The 24,120-nt window shown below is 40.1% G+C and overlaps 1 protein-coding gene across 3 annotated transcripts; it reads right to left on the bottom strand.

Annotated features, from left to right (window-relative positions):
* Positions 1–19,318: 19,318 nt before the first annotated feature.
* Positions 19,319–22,858, bottom strand: TCEAL6 (transcription elongation factor A like 6). 3 transcript variants are annotated; one of them, XM_032390015.1, is made up of 3 exons: positions 22,620–22,858; positions 21,667–21,736; positions 19,319–21,305 (listed from the first exon to the last, which is right to left on the bottom strand). In XM_032390015.1, exon 3 carries the CDS (start codon positions 21,275–21,277, stop codon positions 20,675–20,677), a length of 603 nt encoding a protein of 200 aa, XP_032245906.1. In that variant the 5' UTR covers positions 21,278–21,305; positions 21,667–21,736; positions 22,620–22,858; the 3' UTR covers positions 19,319–20,674. The 3 variants fall into 3 exon arrangements, with proteins under 3 accessions (XP_032245906.1, XP_032245907.1, XP_032245905.1); XM_032390016.1 differs by lacking the exon at positions 22,620–22,858 and adding an exon at positions 22,260–22,432; XM_032390014.1 differs by lacking the exon at positions 22,620–22,858 and adding an exon at positions 22,272–22,432.
* Between the last annotated feature and the right edge of the window lie 1,262 nt (positions 22,859–24,120).

Here is a 24,120-nt window from a genome sequence, read left to right as displayed (position 1 = left end):
TCTCCCTTTGTCTTTCAGGGCTAGGGCTGATAATCCTACCTTTACTAGCCACGGAGTATTGCACTGTCCCTTGTGGTTCTCAAATACTCTTCCCACACAATTGTATATTGTCCTTTTGGAAAAAAAAAAAAAAAACTCCTCTCACATTTTCTAATGTGAATATGCCCCCCGTTTTCTGCCATGCACTTCTCAGATACAGTAGTAAATACCAAAAGTTACTACAGGAATTGGGTTGCTCATTTGAAGAGGGAAAAATAACCTCCTTACAATGGGGGTAAGGAGAGTGGAAAGCAGCTGTTAGGAGAGGTTCACTGGTACATGGCATGTATAGTATCACAGTCAAATTAACACCACTGGTGGCATGGAATGAAGTATAGGAATCCAAAGTTTTGGGAAATCAAACAGATGTGTCATTTAAATACTGTGTTGAAAATAAGTATCCAAAAAGTTGTGGAGTTATCTGATGGTCTTAAAGAGTATGCATAGGGAAAAGAGGAAATTAAAAACTATGAAAATACAACAGAAAACACATGTAGAACCCTAGAAAACCTGCATGACATGTTTGAAGGAGTCCCTCGTCTTATGATATATAAAACTGAGGACCAAGTCTGGGTACTCATAGTGTCACAGAGTTCCACTGCCAATAAAATGTTCTACCTGCTATGGCTTTTACAATAAGGTAAGGATGCAAGTAAGGAAAGAGTGGAATCCTGAAATATCAAATAGGGACATTTGTGTAGACATGCTCTAAAATATTAAGAAATGCAGTAGTGAGAGGGTCACCAAGCATCTTTGAAAATTTCTGTGTGTCTGTGCTCTGTAGGCTGGAGAGAATGGTGGAGAGTACTGCAATGGAATCAGCTACTTGATCTTAATGTGAATAAAGGGATCCCAGAGTGGTGGAGGTCAGGTGACAGTGCTTAATCATGTAAGACAAGGTGAGTGCAACTACAACAATAAGCCACAGGAATGAAATGATAATTAGAGGATGTTTGAACCACAGGGATCTGTGGTGATGGCTAATCAGAGAATTCCAAAAAATGAAATAATTGGGCAGTGTATAGGATGCTGCTCAATATATTTCAGGCAGAAAAAAATTCTAGATCTGCTGGAGAGCCTAATTAGAGTTGCTGTGGTGGGGTTTCTCAATATCTTACTCAACTGAGGGGAAGGCAGAGTACCTTTAAGGTAGGACCCTACAGCCACTGGTGTATATTATAAATCTTCCATTCAACCTTTCCCAGTGGGACCTGCAGATATTTTTTAGGGTGACTGTGCACTAGGGAAAAGGAAATATCAAGACCTTTTGAGAGTTATTAGCTAAAGACTCTGAACTGGTGCTAACCTCTAGACTGAGAAACAGAGAGGCAACAAGATAGACAGTACAGAAAAGGCTATGACAGACTAATGAGGCATGGTGGGAAAAAATCTACTGTATATGTAATCAGAGTTCCAGAAGAAGAGGAGAAAGAGAATGGAGAAGAAACACTGTGAAGAAATAATGGAAAACTGATTTCTGTCATGACTGCCTGAGGAGCCCCACTACTGACCTGATACCCAGTGAAAGTGATGAAAATTATATTTTAAAAACCCACAACCATTAAAGCTTTTGGAAATGGTCCTAAGGACAAACAGCACACAAAGAAACATCTGTTCAAGAAAATCTACAAAAATTTAGTAAGGTGAGAGCCTGTAATATTTGAACCAAGACAGTTCCTTCCCCACTTTCCAAGCTCAATGAGGTGGATACTTCATTCCACACTGCTGCAGCCAAAAACACAGGGCTCCTTCTCCCCAAGATCCCAGCCAGAGGGCCTACTTCACAAGAGGGGCAGGACTTCAGCATTCTTCATCCTTATCCCAAATGCCTGTTGCTGAGACTAAATCCTGGATGAGTTCAGCTGAGGGGGGTGGTCTCCCTTCTTCTGCCCAACTCCCACTTGTGGAACAGAGAATCTACCTTGGGCATAGCATGCCTAGAATATTTGGGGCTCCAATTGTCTTTGCCTTCAATAAGGAAAGGGTTAAGGTATAGGCAGGGAAAGATAGGGGGCCCCTGGCGAGGCTCTGAGACTATTCCTGGCAGGCAGAAGCACTAAGGCAAAGTGAACAAGAGATAAGGAAACAGACCACCTGGCTTTTTGGATGGTCCAGAGTATTTTTCTTTGGTGGCTACAATGTATCATAGAAAATGACCAAATCTCAAAGAATTAAGTCATTAAGGGTGTTATCAATAGTCCATGCTCAAACCAAGACGGCACAAGAAACTCAAGGCCATAAGTTTCCCAGTCAGTTTTCAATAAAAGACCAGCCTACAAGCTCTCAGTGGCATCCCTGTTGGGACCCCTCTCACTCCTGAGAGCTTTTTCTGTATCCTTGATTAAAAAAACTCTTATCGCTTTACTCACTCTCCTTTGTCTGTGAGATTCATTCTTCAACTCTTTGAGACAAGAACCTAGTTCTCCCGCTTCAGCCTCAGCTTATGAGGCAGTGGTACTATGCCAGGAAATGCAAACTGAGAGGACCTCAGGCTGCTGTCCCCTTCCACTGAGGGCTCGGATCATACAACAGATGTGATATTCAGAAAGAAGCTATCCATTGCCTGATCCCCAGTTCCAGAGCCCTTGTTCAGAGATTTTACTGGTGGGATAAGCAAGCCATAAAATAGCTCCTTATCTATTCCCAAAGGAACTGGCTTCACTTACAACAGAGCACAAAGAATCTTAAGCCTAAGGGCACTCTCAAGAAACGTGATGGTTGTGGTGAAAATAAATTGGAAGAATACTCATGGGTCTAACAAACACAGAGCCTTGACTGTGGGCTGGCTGGTTTGCAGAAGAGAACTGAAAAATAGGACAGCTTAGAGGAGCCCTCCTGGAGTCAAGTATCAAACAGGTATCAAAAGCTGACCTCAGAAAGTGTCATCTGAAGGAGTCACAGTTTGATTGGATTAATTTGCAGAGAAATTTATGCCCAGGGCACTATTGAAAACAAGAGAGCAATCAACTAAGAATTAGTGGAATTTAACAGCTAGATGTGTTCAGGGAAACAGTGAAGGAAAACTCTACCAATACCGCTGTGATTCCAGTATGCCTGTGTTCATACCAAAATTTGAACATCAGGTTAACACTATGTGTATGAGCAGTAGATTTTACTAAAATAGTCCAGCCAGTCACTAAACAAATAAACAAGTAGATAACAATAAGAAATCATGGTGTGGGGGGAGTATCCAGAGTTGCTACAATATATTATATAAAATGTCCAGTTTCCAGCAAAAATTATGCGACTAGCAAAGAAACAAAAAAGTATACCTCATGCACTGGGAAAGAAAGCAGGCAAAAAAACTGTGAGAGTGACCAGATACCAGATCTAATAGAAAAATATTTCAATGATATATAGATATAGATATATCTAAATATTTATCTATCTATAAAATATATACATATATATTTCCACAGAACTAAAGGAAAGTATGATTAAAGATGTATAGGAAGGTGTAATGACAATGTCATATTCAAAAGAGAATATCAATAAAAAGATAGAAATTATAAAAAGAACTAAATGGAATTCTGGAGGTGAAAAAGTACAACTGAAGTAAAAGTTTTTCACCAGAGGGATTCAACAGTAAATTTGAACTGGCAGAAAAGAATTGGAAAACTTGAAGATAGATCAATAGAGATTATGCAAACTGAACAACAGAGGGAAACAAGCATGAAGAAAATGAACAGAGTCTCAGAGAAATGTGGCACACCATTGGGCACACCAGCATTACGTTTAAGAGTAGTACCAGAAAAGAGGAAAGAGAGAGATTATTGGTACTATAACATATAAAATTTTACTATATGTGTAATATATTTGCTAATCACAGCACAAAAGAGGTGGGTGGGAGTAAAGCTGTAAAGGGCTGAGGAAATAACTACAGGTGGCAAAGTAATAAATATGACAATGTGTTGTTGGCCTTGCAACATTAATAAATGTAAAATATAATGATAATGGCACAAAAGGGGAGATAAGGGAATAGAGCTATATAGTAATAACGTTTTTATATATCATTGGAATTAAAAAGGTATGACTCTGAAGCTGATTATGATATGTTAAGATATATATGGTAAATGGGAGCAACCACTAAAAACATAAGTAAAAAATATTGTAAAACGTATTAAAGTATACTATATTTAAAAATAAACAGGTAATGCAAAATAAAGCAGTGAAAGAGGAATAGGAGAAAAGACATGATCATAGAAAATAAAAAGTAAAATGACAGAAGTAAATCCAGCTATATCAACAATGACATTAAATATGAATGCATTAAACAATCCAATCAAAAGGCACACATTGTCAAGCTGGATAAAAAACATGATTCAACGATATCCTGTTACAGGAGACATACTTTAGATCGAAAGATACAAATAGATTGAAAATAAAAAGAAGGAGAAAAATGTATCATCCAAACAACAACTTCAAGAAAGCTGGAGTGCCTATACTAATATTGGACAAAATTGATGCTAATACAAAAATTATAACTGGAAATAAAGAGAGACATTTTATAATGATAAAAGGGCCAACCCATCAGGAAGACATAACAATTTATTAACATGTATGCACCTAATAATCACCAAAATACATGAAATGAAACTGATGGAAATGAATGGAAAATAGACAATTCAAAAATAATACTTTGAGACTTCAATACTGCATTTTCAATAATGGATAGAAAAACTAGACAGAAAATCAGCAAGGAAATAGAAGACTTGAACCACACTGTGGAACAACAATGCCTAACATATCTATAGGACACTCCACCCCAAAACAACAGAGTATACATTCTTTTCAAGTGCACATGGAACATTCTCCAGGGTAGGTGATATTCTACACCATAAAAAAAATCTCAATACACTTAAAGGATGAAGATAATGCAAAGTATGTTCTCCAACCATAATGGAGTGAAATTAGAAATTTATAGCAGGAAAAACATTGGGCAATTCACAAATGTGTGAAAATAAAACACCACACTCCTAAATAACCAATGGCTCAAAGAAGAAATCAAAAGGGAAATCACAACATACCAAAATTATGGGATCCAACTGAAGAAGAAAGATCTCAAATTAATAACCTGTCCTTCCACCAAAGGCACAGCAAAAAGAAGAGCAAATTAAACCTGAAGCAAGCAAAAGGAAGGAAATAATAAAAATTAGAGTGTAAATTAATGAAATGGAAAATACAAAATATAAAGAAAATCAATGAAACCCAAAGCTGTTTTTTTTTTTTTGCAATTTTCTAGTATATATATATATTTTTTTAACTTAAAATCAATTAATTAACATATAGTGTGTTACTAGTTTCAGAAGTAGTTTGGTGATTCATCAGTTGCATATAATATCCAGTGCTCAGTATATCAAGTGCCCTCCTTAATGTCCATCACCCAGTTACCCCATTCCCCCCCCCACCTCCCCTCCAGCAACCCTCAGTTTGATTCCTATACTTAAATGTCTCTTAGGTTTGTCTCCCTCTCTGATTCCATCTTATTTTATTTTCCCCTCCCTTTCCCTATGTTCATCTGTTTTGTTTCTTAAATTCCAAAAACGAGTGAAATCATATGATATTTGTCTTTCTCTGATTGACTTATTTTGCTTAGCATGATACCCTCTAGTTCTATCCACATCATTGCAAACGGTGAGATTTCATTCTTTTTGATGGCTGAGTAATATTCATATATATACCACATTTTCTTGATCCATTCATCTGTCGATGGACATCTGGCCTCTTCCCATATTTTGGCTATTGTGGACATTGCTAACATAAACATTGGGGTACGCTATGTTTGTATCCTTTGGATAAATACCTGTAGTGCAATTGCTGGGTCATAGGATAGCCCTATTTTTAACTATTTGAGGAAACTCCATAATGTTCTCCAGAGTGGCTGTACCAATTTGCATTCCCACTAACAGTGTAAGAGGGTTCCCCTTTCTCTGCATCCTCGCCAACATTTGTTGTTTCCTGACTTGTTAATTTTAGCCATTCTGACTGCTGTGAGGTCACATCTCATTGTGGTTTTGATTTGTATTTCCCTGATGCTGAGTGATATTGAGCATTTTTTCATGTGTCTGTTGACCATTTGTATGTCTTCTTTGGAGAAATGTCTGTTCATGTCTTCTGCCCATTACTTGGCTGAATTATTTGTTTTTTGGGTGTTGAGTTTGATGAGTCCTTTATAGATTTTGGATACTAGCCCCTAATCTGATAAGACATTTGCAAATAATCTTCTCCCAGTCTGGAGGTTGTCTTTTAGTTTTGTTGACTGTTTCCTTCACTGTGCAGAAGCTTTTATCTTGATGAAGTCCCAAAAGTTCATTTTTGCTTTTGTTTCCCTTGCCTCTGGAGATGTGTCTAGCAAGAAGTGCTGTGGCTGAGGTCAAAGAGGTTGCTGCCTGTGTTCTCCTCTAGGATTTTGATGGATTTCTGTCTCATATTTAGGTCTTTCATCCATTTTGAGTCTATTTTTGTGTATGGTGTAAAAAAGTGGTCCAGTTTCATTCTTCTGCATGTGGCTGTCCAATTTTCCCAACACCATTTGTTGAAGAGACTTTTTTCCATTGGATATTCTTTCCTGCTTTGTCAAAGATTAGTTGACTATAGAGTTGAGGGTCCATTTCTGGGGTCTCTATTTTGTTCCATTGATCTATGTGTCTGTTTCTGTGCTGGGACCATACGCTCTTGATGATTACAGCTTTGTAATACAGCTGGGAGTCTGGAATTGTGATGCTTCCCACTTTGCCTTTCTTTTTCAACATTCCTTTGGCTATTTGAGGTCTTTTCTGGTTCCATACAAATTTTAGGATTATTTGTTCCGGCTCTGTGAAAAATGTTGATGGTATTTTGATAAGGATTGCATTGAATGTGTAGATTGCTCTAGGTGGCATAGACATTTTAACAATATTTATTCTTCCAATCCATGAGCATGGAATGTTTTTCCATTTCTTTGTGTCTTCCTCAATTTCTTTCATAAGTGTTCTATAGTTTTCAGAGTACAGTTTCCTTACCTCTTTGGTTAGGTTTAATCCTAGGTGTCTTATGGCTTTTGGTGCAATTGTAAATGGGATTGATTCCTTGATTTCTCTTTTCTCTGTCTCATTGTTAGTGTATAGAAATGCAAATGACTTCTGTGCGTTGATTTCATATCCTGCCACTTTGCTGTTCTAGCAATTTTTGGCTGAAGTCTTTGGGTTTTCCACGTAAAGTATCATGTCATCTGCGAAGAGTGAGAGTTTGACTTCTTCTTTGCTGATTTGAATGCTTTTATTTCTTTTTATTGCTGTTTGATGGCTAAGGCTAGGACTTCCAGTACTATGTTGAACAACAGCGGTGAGAGTGGACATCCCTGTCATGTTCCTGACCTTGGGGGGGAAAGCTCGCAGTTTTTCCCCTTGAAGATGATATTCGCCATGGGTTTTTCGTAAATGGTTTTCTTTTACTGAGGTATGTTCCCTCTATCTCTACACTGCAGAGAGTTTTTACCAAAGCTGGTTCTTTGAAAAGGTCAATAATATTGACAAACCTTTAACCAAATTGACCAAGGCAAAAAGAGAGACTTGAATAACTAGAATCAGAAGTGAAAGAGGGAACATTACTATCAACTTTACAGAAATAAAAAAATAATAATATAAAGTAATACTAGAACAATTGTATGCCAACAAATTAAATAATTTAAATGAAATGGAAAAATTCCTAGAAGGACACAAACTACTAAAGCAGACTCAAGAAGAAAGAGAGACTTCCACAAGATGGCACTGTAGGAAGATCCTGAACTTACTTTTTCCCATGGACACATCAAATGTACAGCTACATATAGATAGATTTTTTCCTCTGAAGAAGATCTGAAAACTAGATGAATTGCTTCTCCACAACAAGGGGTACAAAGACCACATTGAAATGGGCAGGCGAGGCAGATAGACATAGTCTCACCAAAAACCCCACCCCCAGTACAGTGATACACAATAAGGAGGGTTATCACCAGTCCTGCCTATCTCCTGCATATCTCCCACATCAGGCACCCCAACCCCTTGGATCTGCACCAGACACAAGCTCCCAAAATGTTTGGTTTATCAAACCGATGGGGCTGATGCCCATGGGGCCCAATGTGCTATAGGAACCTGAGATTCTCCTTTTAAAAGGCTCACATGTTGTCTCACCCATCCTGAGACCCATCAAAAAAGCAGCAGTTTGAAAACACCTAAACTGTATGTGAAGGAGATTCATTTGCTAATCCAAAAGCATCTGCTGAAGGGGCAGGGGACAGTTAAAACACTTCACAGAGATGGAGGCACTGGCAGATGCTGTTTTTTGCACTATCCACTTACCCTGCTAGCCCAGGTGGGTGAGCTCAGGTGCAGAACCCTCCTGCCACCTTGCTAAGACAGGTGGGGGTGAGCAGTTGAGGCAATATCTCACTGCTTTGCTGAAGCTGGAGAGCATGGGTGATTGCAACACCCCCCCCCCCCCAACTCCTTGACTTGTGCTGGGGAGTGAAGGCAATCATGGCTTTCTCCCACTCCCAGCTTAAAGTTGGCACATGGACACAGAAAAGGCACTGCCCTGATGCATTCCTGAAGGCAAGGGCATGCACAGTCAAGACATTTTCCCACTGCCTTTCTGAAACCAGCAAGCATATCTCACCCCCTATACTCCCCAGCTGCCCAGCTAAAGCCAAAGGGTGCATGCAATTCACACAGTGGATGCTTCTTGATTACCTGGCCCTGGTGGCCAATGGGCCTGGTGTTCCTGAGCTCCACGGTAACATAACAATCAGAAAGACATTTCCTGGCTGGCCAGCACCCCAGGGCACAGCACAGACAGCAGACTGAAACACAACCCCGGGCTTCCTATAAAAAATGCCTATTTACTTAGCCTGGAGCTTAGCCTGCAGGACAGGCTTCAGGTTTGCCACACATCTAGGAACTAAGGAGGTGCTCCCAGGAAATGTAAGCAGAGAGACACCATCTTTGCACACCCTCTTGGCCTTGCTACGGGTTGATGAGACCTCCCAGAAAGAAGCTTATCTACATATCTAGAACCATGATTTTTGCAACTATTGTCCAAAGGAAATTTCTAGATTTCTTGGTATGGAGGCCAGGGGGATTATAATTACAGCCTGACAGGAGGTATGGAGCCTGATGTGGGGCTCAAACCCAGGACCCTGGGATCACGACCTGAGTCAAAGGCAGATGCTTAACGACTGAGCCACCCAGGCACCCCTATATTTCCATAATTTAAAAGTTGCTGCCTGCCTCTGGTTTCTAATCAGCCTGAACTAGGTGCTAAATGAGATTCCTTCTTTTGGAGCACTGACAGGTCTTGGCACACTTCCAAAAGCAGGGACACTTCAAGAATAAACCAGGCAGTTTAGATAACCACAAAGATTTGAGAGAAAAACAAGAACTAGGGCAAGGTTGAACAAGAAGTTTCACCAGCTACACAAAGCTAAGAGACTCCTTCAAGACTAAGAGAGGTAGCTATTTTGCCTAATACATAGAAATAAACACAGACTCAGGAAAAATGAAGAAACAGAGAAATATGTTCCAAATGAAAGAACAAGAAAAACCCTCAGAAAAAAAGACCTTAATGTACAGAGATAAGCAATCTACCTGATAAAGAATTTAAAGTAATGGTCATAAGGAAACACTCAGGCTCAGGAGAAGAGTGGATGAACACAGTGAGAACTTCAACAAAGAGACAGAAAATGTAAAGAAAGTACCAAACAGAGTCATAAAACTGAAGAATACAATAACTGAACTGAAAAAAATACACTAGAAGTATACAACAGCAGACTAGATGAAGCAGAAGAGATAATCAGTGAGCTGGAGGACAAAGCAATGAACTCATCTAGACAGAACATCAAAAGGAAGAACAAATGAAGGTAACTTAAGGGACCAATAGGACAACATCATTCAGAATATCTTTTACATTGTAGGGGTCCCAGAAGGAGAAGAGAGAGACAGAAAGGGACAGAAAATTTATTTGAAGAAATGATGGCTGAAAATGTCCTCACTTAGGAAAGGAAACAGACATTCAGGTCCAGAAAGCCCAGCGAGTTCCAAATAAGATGAACCTAAAGAGATCCATGCCAAGACACATTATAATTAAAATGTCAAAAGTTAAAGATAAAGAGAATCTTAAAAGCAACAAGTGAAATACAAATTGTTATATACAAGGGAAACCCCATAAGGCTGTCAGATTTCTCAGCAGAAAGTTTGCAGGTCAGTAGGCAGTGGCAAGACCTATTCAAAGTGCTGAAAGGAAAAACTTCCAACAAAGAATACTCTACCTGGAAATGTTATCATTCATAATTGAAAGAGAGATAGAGATTTTTTTTTTTTTACACAGGCAAAAGCTAATGGAGTTTATCACTACTAAACCAGCCTTACAAGAAATTAGGCGTGCCTGGGTGGCTTAGTTCGTTGAGCATCTGCCTTTGGCTCAGGTCATGATCCCAGGGTCCTGCAATTGAGCCCAACATCGGGCTCCCTGCTTAGCGGGGAGCCTATTTCTCCCTCTCCCTCTGCTGCTCTCCCTGCTTGTGCATTCTCTCTCTGTCTGTCAAATAAATAAATAAACTCTTAAAAAAAAAACCAAGAAATGTTAAGGAACTTCCTTAAGCTGAGAAAAATGGCACTAATTAATAACAAAAAAAAAAACTTATGAAAGTAAAAATCTTACTGGAAAAGGTAAATATATAGTAAACATAGATCAACCACTTAGAAAGCTACTATAAAGGCTGAAAGACAAAAGTAGTAAAATTAACAAAGCTACAATAAATACCTAAAGGATACATAAGATAAAAATCTGTAAAATGTGACATCAAAAACAAAACATGGGGAGGGGGCAAAAATGCAGTATCTCGGAATGTGTTCAAATTTAAGTTTCTATCAAATAGAATGTTATTTACATAGGATGATATATGTGAAACTCATAGTAAATTCAAAGCAAAAGCTTAAATACACAAAAGAAAATGTGAAAAGAATCTAAACATAACACTAATGGAAGTCATCAAACCACAAGGCAAGAGAGTAAGACAAAAAGAAAGGAACAGGGATGAACTACAAAAACAGCCAGAAAACAATTAACAAAATGGCAATAAGTAAAACCTTGCAATAATTACTTTGAATGCAAATGAACTAAATTCTCTAATTAAAAGAATTAGAGTGGCTGGATGGATAAAAAAAGACATATCTATGTGCTGCCTAAGGAGACTCACTTCAGAAGTAAGGACACACACAGATTGAAAGTGAAGGGATAAAAAAAAGATACTCCATGCAAATGGAAACCAAAAGAAAGTGGGTGTACATATACTCATATCAGACAAAATAGACTTTAAAACAAAAACTGTAACAAGCTGGAGGAGGGAAGATGTTGAAAAAGTAGGAGACCTTCATTTCATCTGGTCCCTTGAATTGAGCTAGATATCTATTAAATCATTCTGAGTACCTGTGAATTCAACCTGAGATCTAAGAAAAGAATTACTACAATTCTACAAATAGAAAAGTGACTACTTTTTACGGGTAGGAGGTGCAGAGAAGTGAATCTGAGGGGATATATTGGAAAATAAAACCCAGGAGGAGGGAGCCACTGTTAACTGGCTACCAGAAAGTGATATAGCACTGGAGCACAAAATTGAAACTTTCAAAAGTCTGCTCCAGTGAGGGATGTCCCTGCCTGGAAGGTGCTCAGGTGGTGAAGCGGGGCAGAATCCTAGGTGGTACTGTGTGGTCTCAGGATCCTTGGGGTCAGAGAAAGAACAGAGGTGCCTGAGTGTGACAGAGTCCCCAAGCATTAGAGCGGGGACACCAGCTATAATCAGCAAGGCCAGGAGTGGGCTTTCAGCTTGGTCTTGCCATAAACTGTGAACCATGGCATGATCAGGTGACCACTCTCCAAGCTGGGGCCCTGGAAACAGCATCACCATGGCAAGACCCTCCTCCTTCCTTTGGGAGGAGTGGTGCTGGCGTGCACACTATCTGGCAACTGCTCCCAGAGCAGGGGTCCAGCAAGCTACAGAACAGCTGCAAGACTCTCTTCCTCCGCCCGAGAGGAGCCACAAGGGTATGTGCACCATTGGGCAACTACTCACTGAGCAAGATCTAACAATTATAAATATTTATGCTCCTAACTTGGGAGCAGCCAAATATATAAACCAATTAATAACAGTACTAAAGAAACACTTTGATAATAATACAATAATAGTAGGGGATTTTAACACCCCACTCACAGTAATGGACAGACCATCTGAGCAGAAGATCAACAAGGAAATAAGGGCTTTGAATGACACATTGGACTAGATGGACTTCACAGATATATACAGAGCGTTCCATCTGAAAGCAACAGAATACACATTTTTCTCAAGTGCACATGGAACATTCTCCAAAATAGATAACATAGTGGGTCACAAATCAGGTGTCAACCAATACAAAAGATTGGGATTATTCCCTGCATATTTTCAAACCATAATACTTTGAAACTTGAACTGAATCAGAAGAGGAAATTTGAAAGGAACTTAAAACACTTGAAGGTTAAAGAGCATCCTACTAAAGAATGAATGGGTCAACCAGGAAATTAAAGAAGAATTAAGAAAATTCATGGAAACTAATGCAAGCTGGTACTGCCACTCTGGAAAACAGTATGGAGTTTCCTCAAGAAGCTAAAAATAGAGCTACCCTACTATCCAGCAATTGCACTACTAGGTATTTACCCTAAAGATACAAATGTCGTGATCTGAAGGGACACTTGCACTCCAATGTTTATAGCAGTAATGTCCACAATAGCCAAATATGGAAAGAGCCAAGATGTCCATCGATGGATGAATGGATAAAGAAGATGTGATATATCTATATCTATCTATATCTATATCTATCTATATATAAAAAATATTTAATACCAATCCATCTCAAAATCCTCTGAAAAATTGAAGAGGAGGGAATGGTTCCAAACTAATTTTCCAAGGCAAACATTTTCCTGATACAGAAACCAGATAAGGACACCACAAAGAAGAAAATTACAGGACAATATCCCTGATAAAAATAAATGTAAAAATCCTTAACAAAATATTAGCAAACCAAATTCAACAATACATTAAATGCATTATATACTATGATCCAGTGAGATTTAATCCAGGGATGCAAAGATGGTTCAACATGCAGAAATCAATCAATGTGATACCCCATATTAACAAAATAAAAGATAATCATACAATCATCTCAATAGATATAGAAAAAGCATTTGACAACATTCAACATCTATTTTTGATAAAAACATTTAACAAAGCAGATATAGAGGGAATGCACCTAAACATAATAAAAGCCATATATGACAAATCCACAGCTAATATGATCAATAATGAAAAGCTGAAAGATTTTCCTCTAATATCAGGAATAAGACAAGGATATCCACTCCCCCACTTTTATTCAGCATAGTTTTAATAGTCCTAGACATAGAGATTAGGCAAGAAAAAGAAATACAAGACATAAAATTTGGAAAAGAAGAAGTAAAATTGTCACTATTTGCTGATGACATGATACTATATATAGAAAACCTAAAGAATCCACCAAAAACTGTTAGAACTTATTATACATGAATTTAGTAAAGTTGCAGGATACAAAATTAGTATACAAAAACCTGTTGCATTTCTATATACTAATAAAGAATTTTAAGAGAAAAATTTAAAAAATAATCCCATTTACAATCACATCAAAAAGCATAAAGTACCTACAAATAAATTTAACCAAGGAGGTTAAAGATGTATATATTAAAAAATATAAGTCATTGATGAAAGAAATTGAAGAAACACAAATAAATGGAAAGATATTCTGTGCTCATGGATTAGAAGAATAAATATTGTTAAAAAGTCCATACTACACAAAGCAATCTACAGATTCAATGCAACTCCTATCAAAATTCTAATGACATTTTCCAAGTATCTAGTACAAATAATTCTAAAATTTATATGGAACCACAAAACGCCCTGGATAGCCAAACAATCTTGAGAAAGAACAAAGCTGGAGGTATCACCCTTCCTGATTTCAAACTATACTACAAAATTATAGTAATCAAAACAGTATGTTATTGGCATGAAAACAAACACATAGATCAATGGAACAGAATAGAGAGCGCAAACATAAACCCACAAATATATGGTCAACTAATTTATGACTAAGGAACTAAGAATATGCAATGGGGAAAGGACAGATTCTTCAATAAATGGTATTGGGCAAACTGGACAGGTACCTGCGAAAGAATGAAACTGTATCACTATCTTACACCATATTCAAAAATCAACTCAAAATAGATTAATGACTTGAATGTAAGACCTAAAACCATAAAACCCCAAGAAGAAAACATAGGTGGTAAGCTCCTTGACATCAACTTTAGCAACATGTTTTTGGATCTGGCACCAAAGGCAAGGGAATTAAAAGCAAAAATAAATAAAGGGAACTATATCAAACTAAAAAGCTTTTCACAGTGGAGGAAACTCAACAAAACTAAAAGGTAACATACTGATTGAGAGAAGATATTTGCAAATCATATATCCAATAAGGGATTAATATCCAGAATGTATGAAAACTCATACAACTCAATAACAACAACAACAAAGAAACAACAACAAACAATTTCATTAAAAAATGGACAGAGAATTTGAATAGGCATTTTTCCAAAGAAGACATACAGATGGCCAACAGGCATATAAAAATATGCTTAGCATCGCTATTTATCAGGGAAATGCAAATCAAACCCACAAGGAGATATCATTTCATACCTGTAGAATGGGTATTATCAAAAAGTCAAGAAATAACAAGTGTTGGTGAGGATGTGGCGAAAAATGAACCCTTGTGCACTGTTGGTGGGATTGTAAAATGGTGTAGCCACTATGGAAAACAGAATGGAGGTTCCTCAAAAAATTAAAAACTACCATGTGATCCAGAAACCCCATTACTGGGTATCTGTCCAAAGAAAACAAAAACACTAATTAAAAAAGATACATATACCCCTATGTTCATTGCAGCATTATTTACAATAGCCAAGATATGGAAACAACCTAAGTGTCCATCAATGGATGAATGGACAAAGAAGATGTGATACATACACACACAATGGAATATTAGTCAGCCATAAAAAGTAAAATATTGCCATTTGTGACAACATGGATGAAACTTGATGGTATTATGTTAAGTGAAATAAGTCAAACAGAAAGACAATTACCACATGGTTTAACAGATATGTGGAATCTAAAAAGCAAAACAAACAGAACTCAGACTCATACATACAGAGAACAGATTGGTGGTTGACTGAGGGGAGGAAGATTGGGAGGAATGGTTGAAAGGGATCAATAAGTAAAATTTCCAGTTATAAAATAAGTAAGCTGTGGGGAGTATAATCAATAATATTGTATTAACTTTGTGTGGTAGCAGATGGTAAGTAGATTTAATGTGGTGATCATGTTGTACACTTGAAACTAATATATTGTATGTCATTTATACTTCCATAAAAAAGAAGAAATAGATTAAACAAATAGACTTATAACAGGTGACGAGATTGCATTAGTAATAAAAAATATACCCACAAATAAAAGCCCAGGTCCAGATGGCTTCACTGATGAATTCTACCAAACATTTACAAAATAATTATTACCAAATCTTCACAATAAGAGAAGTCATAGATTAGTAAATTCTGTAAGATTTAGCCCATTTCTTTTTATCTTTTGTAGCAAAATTAATTCCTTGGTTGAATATGATTTTGGTGATTCTTTGTGTGGCACTATTCAGGTAACTAAGACATGCTTATGCTGACAGAAGTGTTATGGACAGTAAAGGCAATTCTTTATCTGATATGCATATCTATTACTGTAAGGAAAAATATTCTGACTCCTCTGTGAAAGAAGGGTTCCAATAATCAATTTACCACTTGGCAGGTAGTTGGCTGCACCAGGAAATGTTGCCAAATACATGGGTCAGCATTGTCCTCTGCTGTGGGAGTTTTGGACAGCTGGCAGTGGCAGTAGCCAGGTCAACCTTGGTAATAGGAAGGCAATGTTGTGGAGCCCAGTCATAGTATCCAACTTGGTCGCCATGACACTTAGTGTATGGACCCATGGAGTTTCAGATGGAGAGTAATATCTTCAGGAACTGTACTTAGTGGATTATGCCTAGGAATCTCATACACATCTAGTTTAGGTGATTTAGATGATGAGATTTCAACTTTTGAGCTAATGCTGTAATGAGATGAGATTCTTGTGAATATTGGGAGAAGGTGAAGATGTTTTGCATTTGGGAAGGAAATGAATCTTCAGGAATCAGAAGGTGGACTGTGGTAGGCAGAATTTTAAGATCGCCTACCAAATTGCCAGCTGGTTTGCATACATACCTTCTTCCAGTTATTTAATCAAGCACTAATCCATGTGTTTCTGTGAAGCCGTCTGCAGATATAATTAGTGTCTCAAATCAGTTGACTTTAACATAGGAAAATTATCTAGGTGGCCCTGACCTAATCACATCATCCCCCTCCCCGCTTTTTTTTTTTTTTTTTTTAGAGAGGGAAGGGGAGGGAGAGAGAGAATCTTAAGCAGGCTTCATGCCTAGCACAGAGCCCAATGTGGGACTTGATCTCACAACCCTGAGATCATGACCTGAGCCAAAATCAAGAGTCAGATTGATTCCCCCCAGGCACCCCATATTATCCCTTTAAATAGGGGTCTAGAGTCAGATCCAGAGAAGTCAGAGATTAGAAGCATGAGAAAGAGTCAATGTGCTGTTACGGGCTTGAAAATGGAGCGAGCCTTGTGGTAAAGAATGTAAGCTTTTATAAGCTGAAAACAGCTCAGCTGTTAGCCAGTAAAAATGTGCAGTACCACAGTCCTATAGCTGCAAGGAACTGAATTCTGAAAACACCTTGATGTCGGCCTGGTGAGAGCCTGAGCAGAAAACACAATCATACACTGTAAGACCTCTGGCCTACAGATGTGTGAACTAATAAATGAATGTTTTGTTAACCTCAGTGTGTCGTAATTTGTTGTGCAATAGTAAATTATTATATCATGGGATACAAAATCTGCACTGTTATTAATTTTCTAATTTAAATTTTTCCAAAGTCCCTGATCAATCTTTTAATCATTGCATATTGGTCAGAGTAGATCCATACCTACAGCCATGAAGAGTTATATACAAAGACCCATATGAACCACATAGCATTCTACCTACTGGTAGCATGTTTCTTTCCCAGTGTTTCTCTGAGTCATTCCTGAGTGGGGTTATAGTGCAGCAGACATCCATTTACATCTACTATCAACATTCCAAGAAGATAGATCCACAAACTGGATCATTGTTTTATCCCTCTTCTAACTGGTTATGAGGAACTCCCATGAGGCCATACATGACGGTTGAGAGATAGAGACAATGAAATAGCAGGAATTGGTATCATGTAATTTACTTGTGCCATTTTTATGTACCCAAGTCCAGTCTTTTAATCCATTTGCCAGTGCTCACACAAAATTTTACTATTCAACAGAGTAAATAGAAACAAATTCATAATGGGTGTCTCATTCATACAGAAAATTAATACCTCATGGCCAGGTGTTAAGTCTCTACCAGGGTCTGGTAGCAAGTGAGCACCTTCTCAAATGGAGACTAATTGCTGAAAGAAGAGGGCACGGTTTGCTCAAAAACCCTAGGAGTGTGTTTTTTTAATTCTATTATTGGGGATTTTTAAGGCTGCATAGACTCTGTATAGCAAGAATATAATACAGTTGGGTCTGCAGGGTCACGAGGCTGAAGTGTCAGAGAAACTTGCACTGTAGCCTGGACCTACTGTAGATTTTTTTCTTGCTCTGGGTACCACTTAAAATTGGAAACCATGTGGAGTCCAAGCACAAAACCAATATGATATATGTTGTCTCTAAAATCTAAGGCCCTGATTCCCACAGGCTAACTGGAGAAAGATCACCTGCAGGTAGCTCAACTGTTATCCCTCCATGGCAGCTCCTTAGCCTGGCCTCCCACTGGCAGACATACTTACTGTTCCTTTATGACGCTGTACTCCTGTGGCATACACAGTCCTCCACTGGGTCCCTTTACAGCACATATACCACAGTTGTTTAGTTTCACTTTACAGAGCTTGTCTTCCTGGGGTTGAGAAGTTCCACCCTGTCCAGCCCAGGAGCTCTCCTTGGTGCTGGTAAACACTGTTAGACAATTAAAATTATTTGTCCAAAGTTAATTATGTAGATAGGGGCTAAGCTTGGGGAAAAACTTAGGGTTCCCAAATTAGTCCTTATTATTTATGCTTTTATTAAATACCTACTATTTGTCAGGTACTGTGTTGCGCACTAGGGTTACAAATATGAAATGGGCTGGATAAGTTTTGAGATGCAAAGAATCCAATAGTGTTTCTCAGTTTTTTAAAACCACAGCCCACAGTTAGAAATATATTTTTGTATCACAACTCATGTTACACACACACACACACACATCTGAAACACAAATTTCATATAATAGTCACCATACCTGCAATTTGATATTTTCTATTTGCCTTTATTCTATCTTATTTCCTTAACAATTTGCAAGTCTTGATTCACTGAATTAAATTCAAGACTTACCAATGCATGGGAAAGTGGTAACTGCAGTCTGACAAACATGGGTCTATTTAATAATCTGTGATGTGTATCTTATATGGTGCATATATTTATACTTTCAGGTACATATTTTATGGGAAGGTGGGAGTGGAGAGCCTGAAGAGAGTCTCCATCTAAGCCAGTGGTTCTCAAACTTAAATGTGCATAGGGATCACCTGGGGGTCTTGTTAAAATGATCCTAACTCAGTAGGTCTGAGGTAAGGTGAGATTCTGCATTTCTAATTAACTCTCAAGTGATACTGATGAGCTGGTCCATGCACCATATGATCACCAATAAGGATCTAAAAATAAAATATATTTAAGGGTTGGCTGAATTGCTAAATTGGGGCCTGAAAAGTTTCCTGGGAGAGAACTCAACCCAGGAAAGAGAGTTTGCAGATATTAACCTGTAAGAATAGCACAGCTTTTTTAAAAAAAAGATTTTATTTATTTATTTATTTATTTTTATTTATGAAAGAGCATAAGTGGGGGGAGGGGCAGAGAGACAAAAAGACTCCCCACTGAGCCCTGGACCCAACGTGGGGTTCTATTCCAGGACCCTGAGATCATGACCTGAGCTGAAGTCAGACACTTAACCAACAGAGCCACCCAGTCACCCTAGCACAGTTTTATCATACAGATCTTTTTTTTTCCTGGTCTAGCCTGCAATATCTGAATTTGATGAGGATATTCATGTATGCAAAAACACACAAACCAAAAAAATACACATAAAACACCATTGCAAGTAGCACTGGTGGGATATTCACAGGTGACTGAATAACTATAACTCAAGTGGGGAAAGAGCTTTATTCACACTTCTATAAGGGTCAAGGGTAGGTGGGCACTGGCTCTAGAGAAATTGATAGGGCTATGGCACCTAGGCCTCCAGATCATTAGACAGTATCAGTAATAAGTACAGAACCCAGGAGAAAGGGCACAGTGCCCAGCAGACATGGAAGTATCCAGGAGACAATGACATTCATCTTCTAGCTGCCTAGATTTGTTACTGGGCACAGGTGAGACCTTCAGTCCTGCTCCAAGTGTCTGATTCCATCCATATACCTGCTGCTGCATGGGAATGGTGTGGGAGCCCCCCCACACACACACACAAGTATCTGGTAGAGGCTGGGTTACAACAGAGCTCACATACTCAGTACCTCTAATCCACTTGGCAGGCCCATGAAGCAAGTAATATCCCCATTTCACAGATGACAACATTGACCCTAATAGCAGTGGGTCTGTTATAACTGTCAGGTTGATTCTTCTAGCTATTAGTCCTAGAAATGTGAGTTTTACTTATTATTGTATGTTCTGACAACAGGAATTTTAAGTGTCTTCACTGCCCTCTTAAACTCACAGAACAGTTCAATCATTTACCATGTTTTCTTTTCTGATTTTAGTTATTTTTTAATTATGACAAACATAATTCATATATTTAGGAAAAAGAGATGAGTGACCAAATAAAAAGAATCACACATGGTGGGAGCCATAGGATGGTAGAGGACTCAGAAGGAGCAGCAGTGCTCACTGACATGGTTACAACTAGGGGAAGACATGGGGTTGGGCACGTCTGCTGAGGAATGCCATGGAAGTACCTAACCATGAGGTGATTGAACTCATTTTTGAGTATGGGTGAGTCCTATTTTGGCTACCATGCAGGAAAAGCCATTGCTTACTTTTTAGTGTAACACACTTTCAGAGTTTTCTCTGCACAAATGCATTATGTAAACATTATATTTTTACAAAAAAATGGGCTGATACTGCATATGGGGTTCTGAAAGTGGTTTTATCTTTATTGTTATTTTGGAATGTACCATGAACATCTTTTCCATGCACATGGATGAAAATTCCCTACTGAAAGGCAGAGAGCATTATAGTTGGATCAAAAGGCTGCTGGTAACAAGAGTGACACCTAAAACAAAATATCAGCTTAAGGTTAAAGCACATAGCCTGGCAAATGCCTGCCAGGGAAAGCAGCGGCAGCAATATTCTCATCAGAGAAAACAAAATTGAAGGCCAAAGGCATTAAAGATATGGGATATCATGTAAGCCTCTTTGGCCCCTACCTCCACCCCTCACCCCCCTGACACCTCGTTGCCCCCTTGGGGCAAATGGATCCTGTACATCTCTTTGCATCCAATGAAAACCACCCATTTTCTGTTTTTTCCTTAGCTCTTCCTGAGCCCTTGACATATCTCCACATTCTCTCATCATCTCCTCACTGCCCAAGTGCCTTTCCTGTAAGTCCTCCTGATAGTCCTTGGGGGAATCATCTGTCCCCCTGTCTGTTTTTCTTTTTGCTTTCCTGGGCACGTAATCTTCAGCTGGGCGCTTCTCTGCAGCCCGTGGCTCACCCTCGGGTTTTGCCAGGGATTCTGGTTTGCCCTCACAGTGTGGTTTTCCCTCATTTTCAGACTTGCCCTGCTTTTCTTGCTTTCCCTCATCTTCTGGTTGTCCCTCATCATCTGGCTGTCCCTTATTCTGGAGCTTTCCCTCATGCCCTGGCTTCCCCTCCATTTCCAGCTTTTCTTCCTCATCTGATTTTCCTTCATCTTCAGGCTCTACTTCATCTTCTGGTGTTCCCTCGATTTCCAGCTTTCCTTCATTTTCATTGTAGAGTTTTTCCATGTTGAGATTTTCCCTTCTTTTCCTTGTCCTGCGGGGTAGGGTGGGATAGGGGGTTAAGAGAAGTCAAAAGAGACAAGGGAGACTGAGGACTTGGAGGTGGAGTGCAGGTGCTGATAGTACTGGCATCCTTCCCCTTGGCTGGGTTCCCCTGACCTGCCCAAGCCCTCCAAGTGTGTCTTCTGCCCCCCCCCCTTACCCCACAATTCATCCCACACGTGAGAGCCAACCATTTCCCTGGCAGGCCCTTTGCACCATCCCTCGGTGTGGCGGGGTGGGTGCAATATACATGGTGGTGAGATGGGCAGTGGGACCCTCAAATTCTGCCCAAACTGTGCCCTCCGCACCCTCCCCCCACCGTTCCTGTCCAGTGGTCTCCCTCTTTCACTAACCTGCAGGGATTCTGGACAGGTTCCTCCTCCTTTTCTAGCCTTGCAGAGTGCAGGGGACAGACACAGAGACCTGCAGACAGAGAGGAGACAGGGGCAGGGCCTGTGCACTCAGCCTACTGAGGTTTCTTTCCCGAATCTGAGTCCTACTCAAGCAACATTTCCCTCTCCTACCTCCCCCGCATCCCAGCCGCCATTAATTTTCAGGCCTCAGACTCCAGACCAGGATGCTTTCCAAATGGTTTGGGTCTCTGTGTCTCCCTCCCCTGCAGGCAAGCCGCCCACCCCCACCCCCTTTCCGCGGAGGTCAGTATTTCCTTTTAGGTGCAGAGTGTGAGAGGGTGTTATTTCTAGAATATGCCTGCATTTCACTGTCGCACTGCGGGGGCGTCTCCTCCCATTTCAGGTCCAAAAATGCATGGAGGGCGCACAGGAGGGGCGTCGAGGAGGCGGAGGGGTGCTCCCTCCCCACCTGCCCACGTCCGCGCTGCATCCCCCTCCCCACCGACCTCCCGGACCCCTCCCCACCCCGCGCTGCTCGCGGATCCTACTGCCATCCACCTCCACCCCAGCCCGGGGCCGCCAGCAGCGCCCACCTTCACACTGACCTGCGGGGCCCGGGGCAGGCCTGCGCCTCCTCGGGCTCACCGAAGCCCGCTGGCCCCTCGCCCGCCGCCCGGGCAGCTCAGGGAGCTGGTTCCGCGCGGGCGACGGGAGCGGAGGGCGCAGGGACCGGACCGCAGGGCGGGCGAGCGGGCGGGCGCGGGGGCTGCTGCCCACGTCGGCGCCCAGCCGGTCACGTGAGCGCCGCGTCACCCGAGCTCGGTCCCCCACCCCGCCCCCTCACCCCCATCCCCAAGGGACCGAGCAACCGCACACGGTGGGGGGCGGGGTGGCAAAGAGGGAATCAAGGAGAGAGCAGGAGCCCGGAGGCTTCCCGACCGCAGGTGCTTTACCTGGCGCATCTCAGGTCCTCGCACAGCATCCCTCTGCGATGTACGTCATTGCCAGGTGTGACCGCTGATCGCAGGGACGGTACCCGACTTTGCCAGGAGCGCTCAGCAGCTGAGTCCCACAGGCTGCTTTCAAGACCGGCTCTGCCTGACTCCAGAGCCCAGGTAGTAGTGCCCACCGGGAAGCGGTGCTACCGCCTTGAGTAGCTGTGTTCCTGGGCCTCTTCTCTCAGTCCACACGTTCTCTCTCCCTGAGAGATTTCTGTTCATTTCCCTCTAAGCACAGATGATTCTCAAATCTCCATCTCCAGGCTATTTCCTCCCCTTAGCCCCAGACCCTTTTTGCCAACTGTCTATTGGATACCACTGCTTGAATGTCCCCGAGGGACCTCAAAATCCATATACCCCAACCTGCTTTCAGCAACTTTCTTCTCACCTTCTCCCTTCACTTCTCTTCACACTTGAAACTTGCACTCCAATATTTGACCTGTTCTCATGTAGAATGTCAGCTAAAAAAGAAAGCATTAAAATATTTTTTTAAAATGTATCACAGATGAACAGATCTATCGTAATCCTTGGTCTACAACACAGTCTTTATCATTAACCCTTTGTCCCTCTTTTCTTTCCTTTCCTCCCCTTTATTTTTTTCCCCTTCCCTTCCCTTTCCTCTTTCATACCGTGAAACCACCACCCAACTCAAAAACTAGAAAACTGCCAAAACTATATTGTTACAGTGTAACACATATACTTGGTTTTGACATTGTGACTATAATGTATCTTGGTTTGGATCATGTTTATCCTGACTGGAGTTAACTGAACTTCTTGTATGCATAGATTAGTGTGTCCCCTTATGAGTAATTTTTAGCTTTTATTTGTTCAAAAATTCTTCCTGTTTCTTTTTTCTCCTTCTGGGATTCCTATCATGCATATGTTAAGTATGCTTCATTGTGTCTCCTGGTTCTTATAGGCTTTGCTCATTTTTCTTCATTCTTTTTACTTTTTGCTCCTCAGACTGGATAATCTCAATTGATCTATCTTCAGGGTAACTGATTCTTTCTTCTGCCTGCTCAAATATGCTGTCAAACCCCTCTAGTGAGGTTTTCACTTCAGTTATTTTCAGCTCCAGAATTTCTATTTGGTTCCTTTTTATAATTTCTATCTCTATATTCTATCTTTCTGCTGATAGTTTATATTTGCTGAGGCATTTTCCCCTCATTTCCTTAGTCTTTTGTCTATGGTTTCCTTTAGCTCTTTGAGTGTATTTAAGAAAGTTGATCTCAAATTTTTTTCTAGTTTGTCCAATACATGAACTTTCTTATACTCAGTCTAATAATTTTTTTCTTTCCTGGAAATAGACCATACTTTCTTGTTTCTTCATATGCCTCACAATTTGTGTTGGAACCTAGATGTTTTGTATATTAGAGAATTCAACTCTGTAAATTAGATCCTCCCGCTTTCCAGGGTTTGTTATTGTTCTTTATTGTTGGTACTTTCTTTGTTTAGT

This window comes from Phoca vitulina, unplaced genomic scaffold, assembly GCF_004348235.1.
Source record: "Phoca vitulina isolate PV1807 unplaced genomic scaffold, GSC_HSeal_1.0 scaffold57, whole genome shotgun sequence".
NCBI classification, from domain to species: domain Eukaryota; kingdom Metazoa; phylum Chordata; class Mammalia; order Carnivora; family Phocidae; genus Phoca; species Phoca vitulina.
The sequence above is the reverse complement of the archived record's forward strand: the minus strand, read 5'-3'. Positions and strand labels throughout refer to the sequence as shown.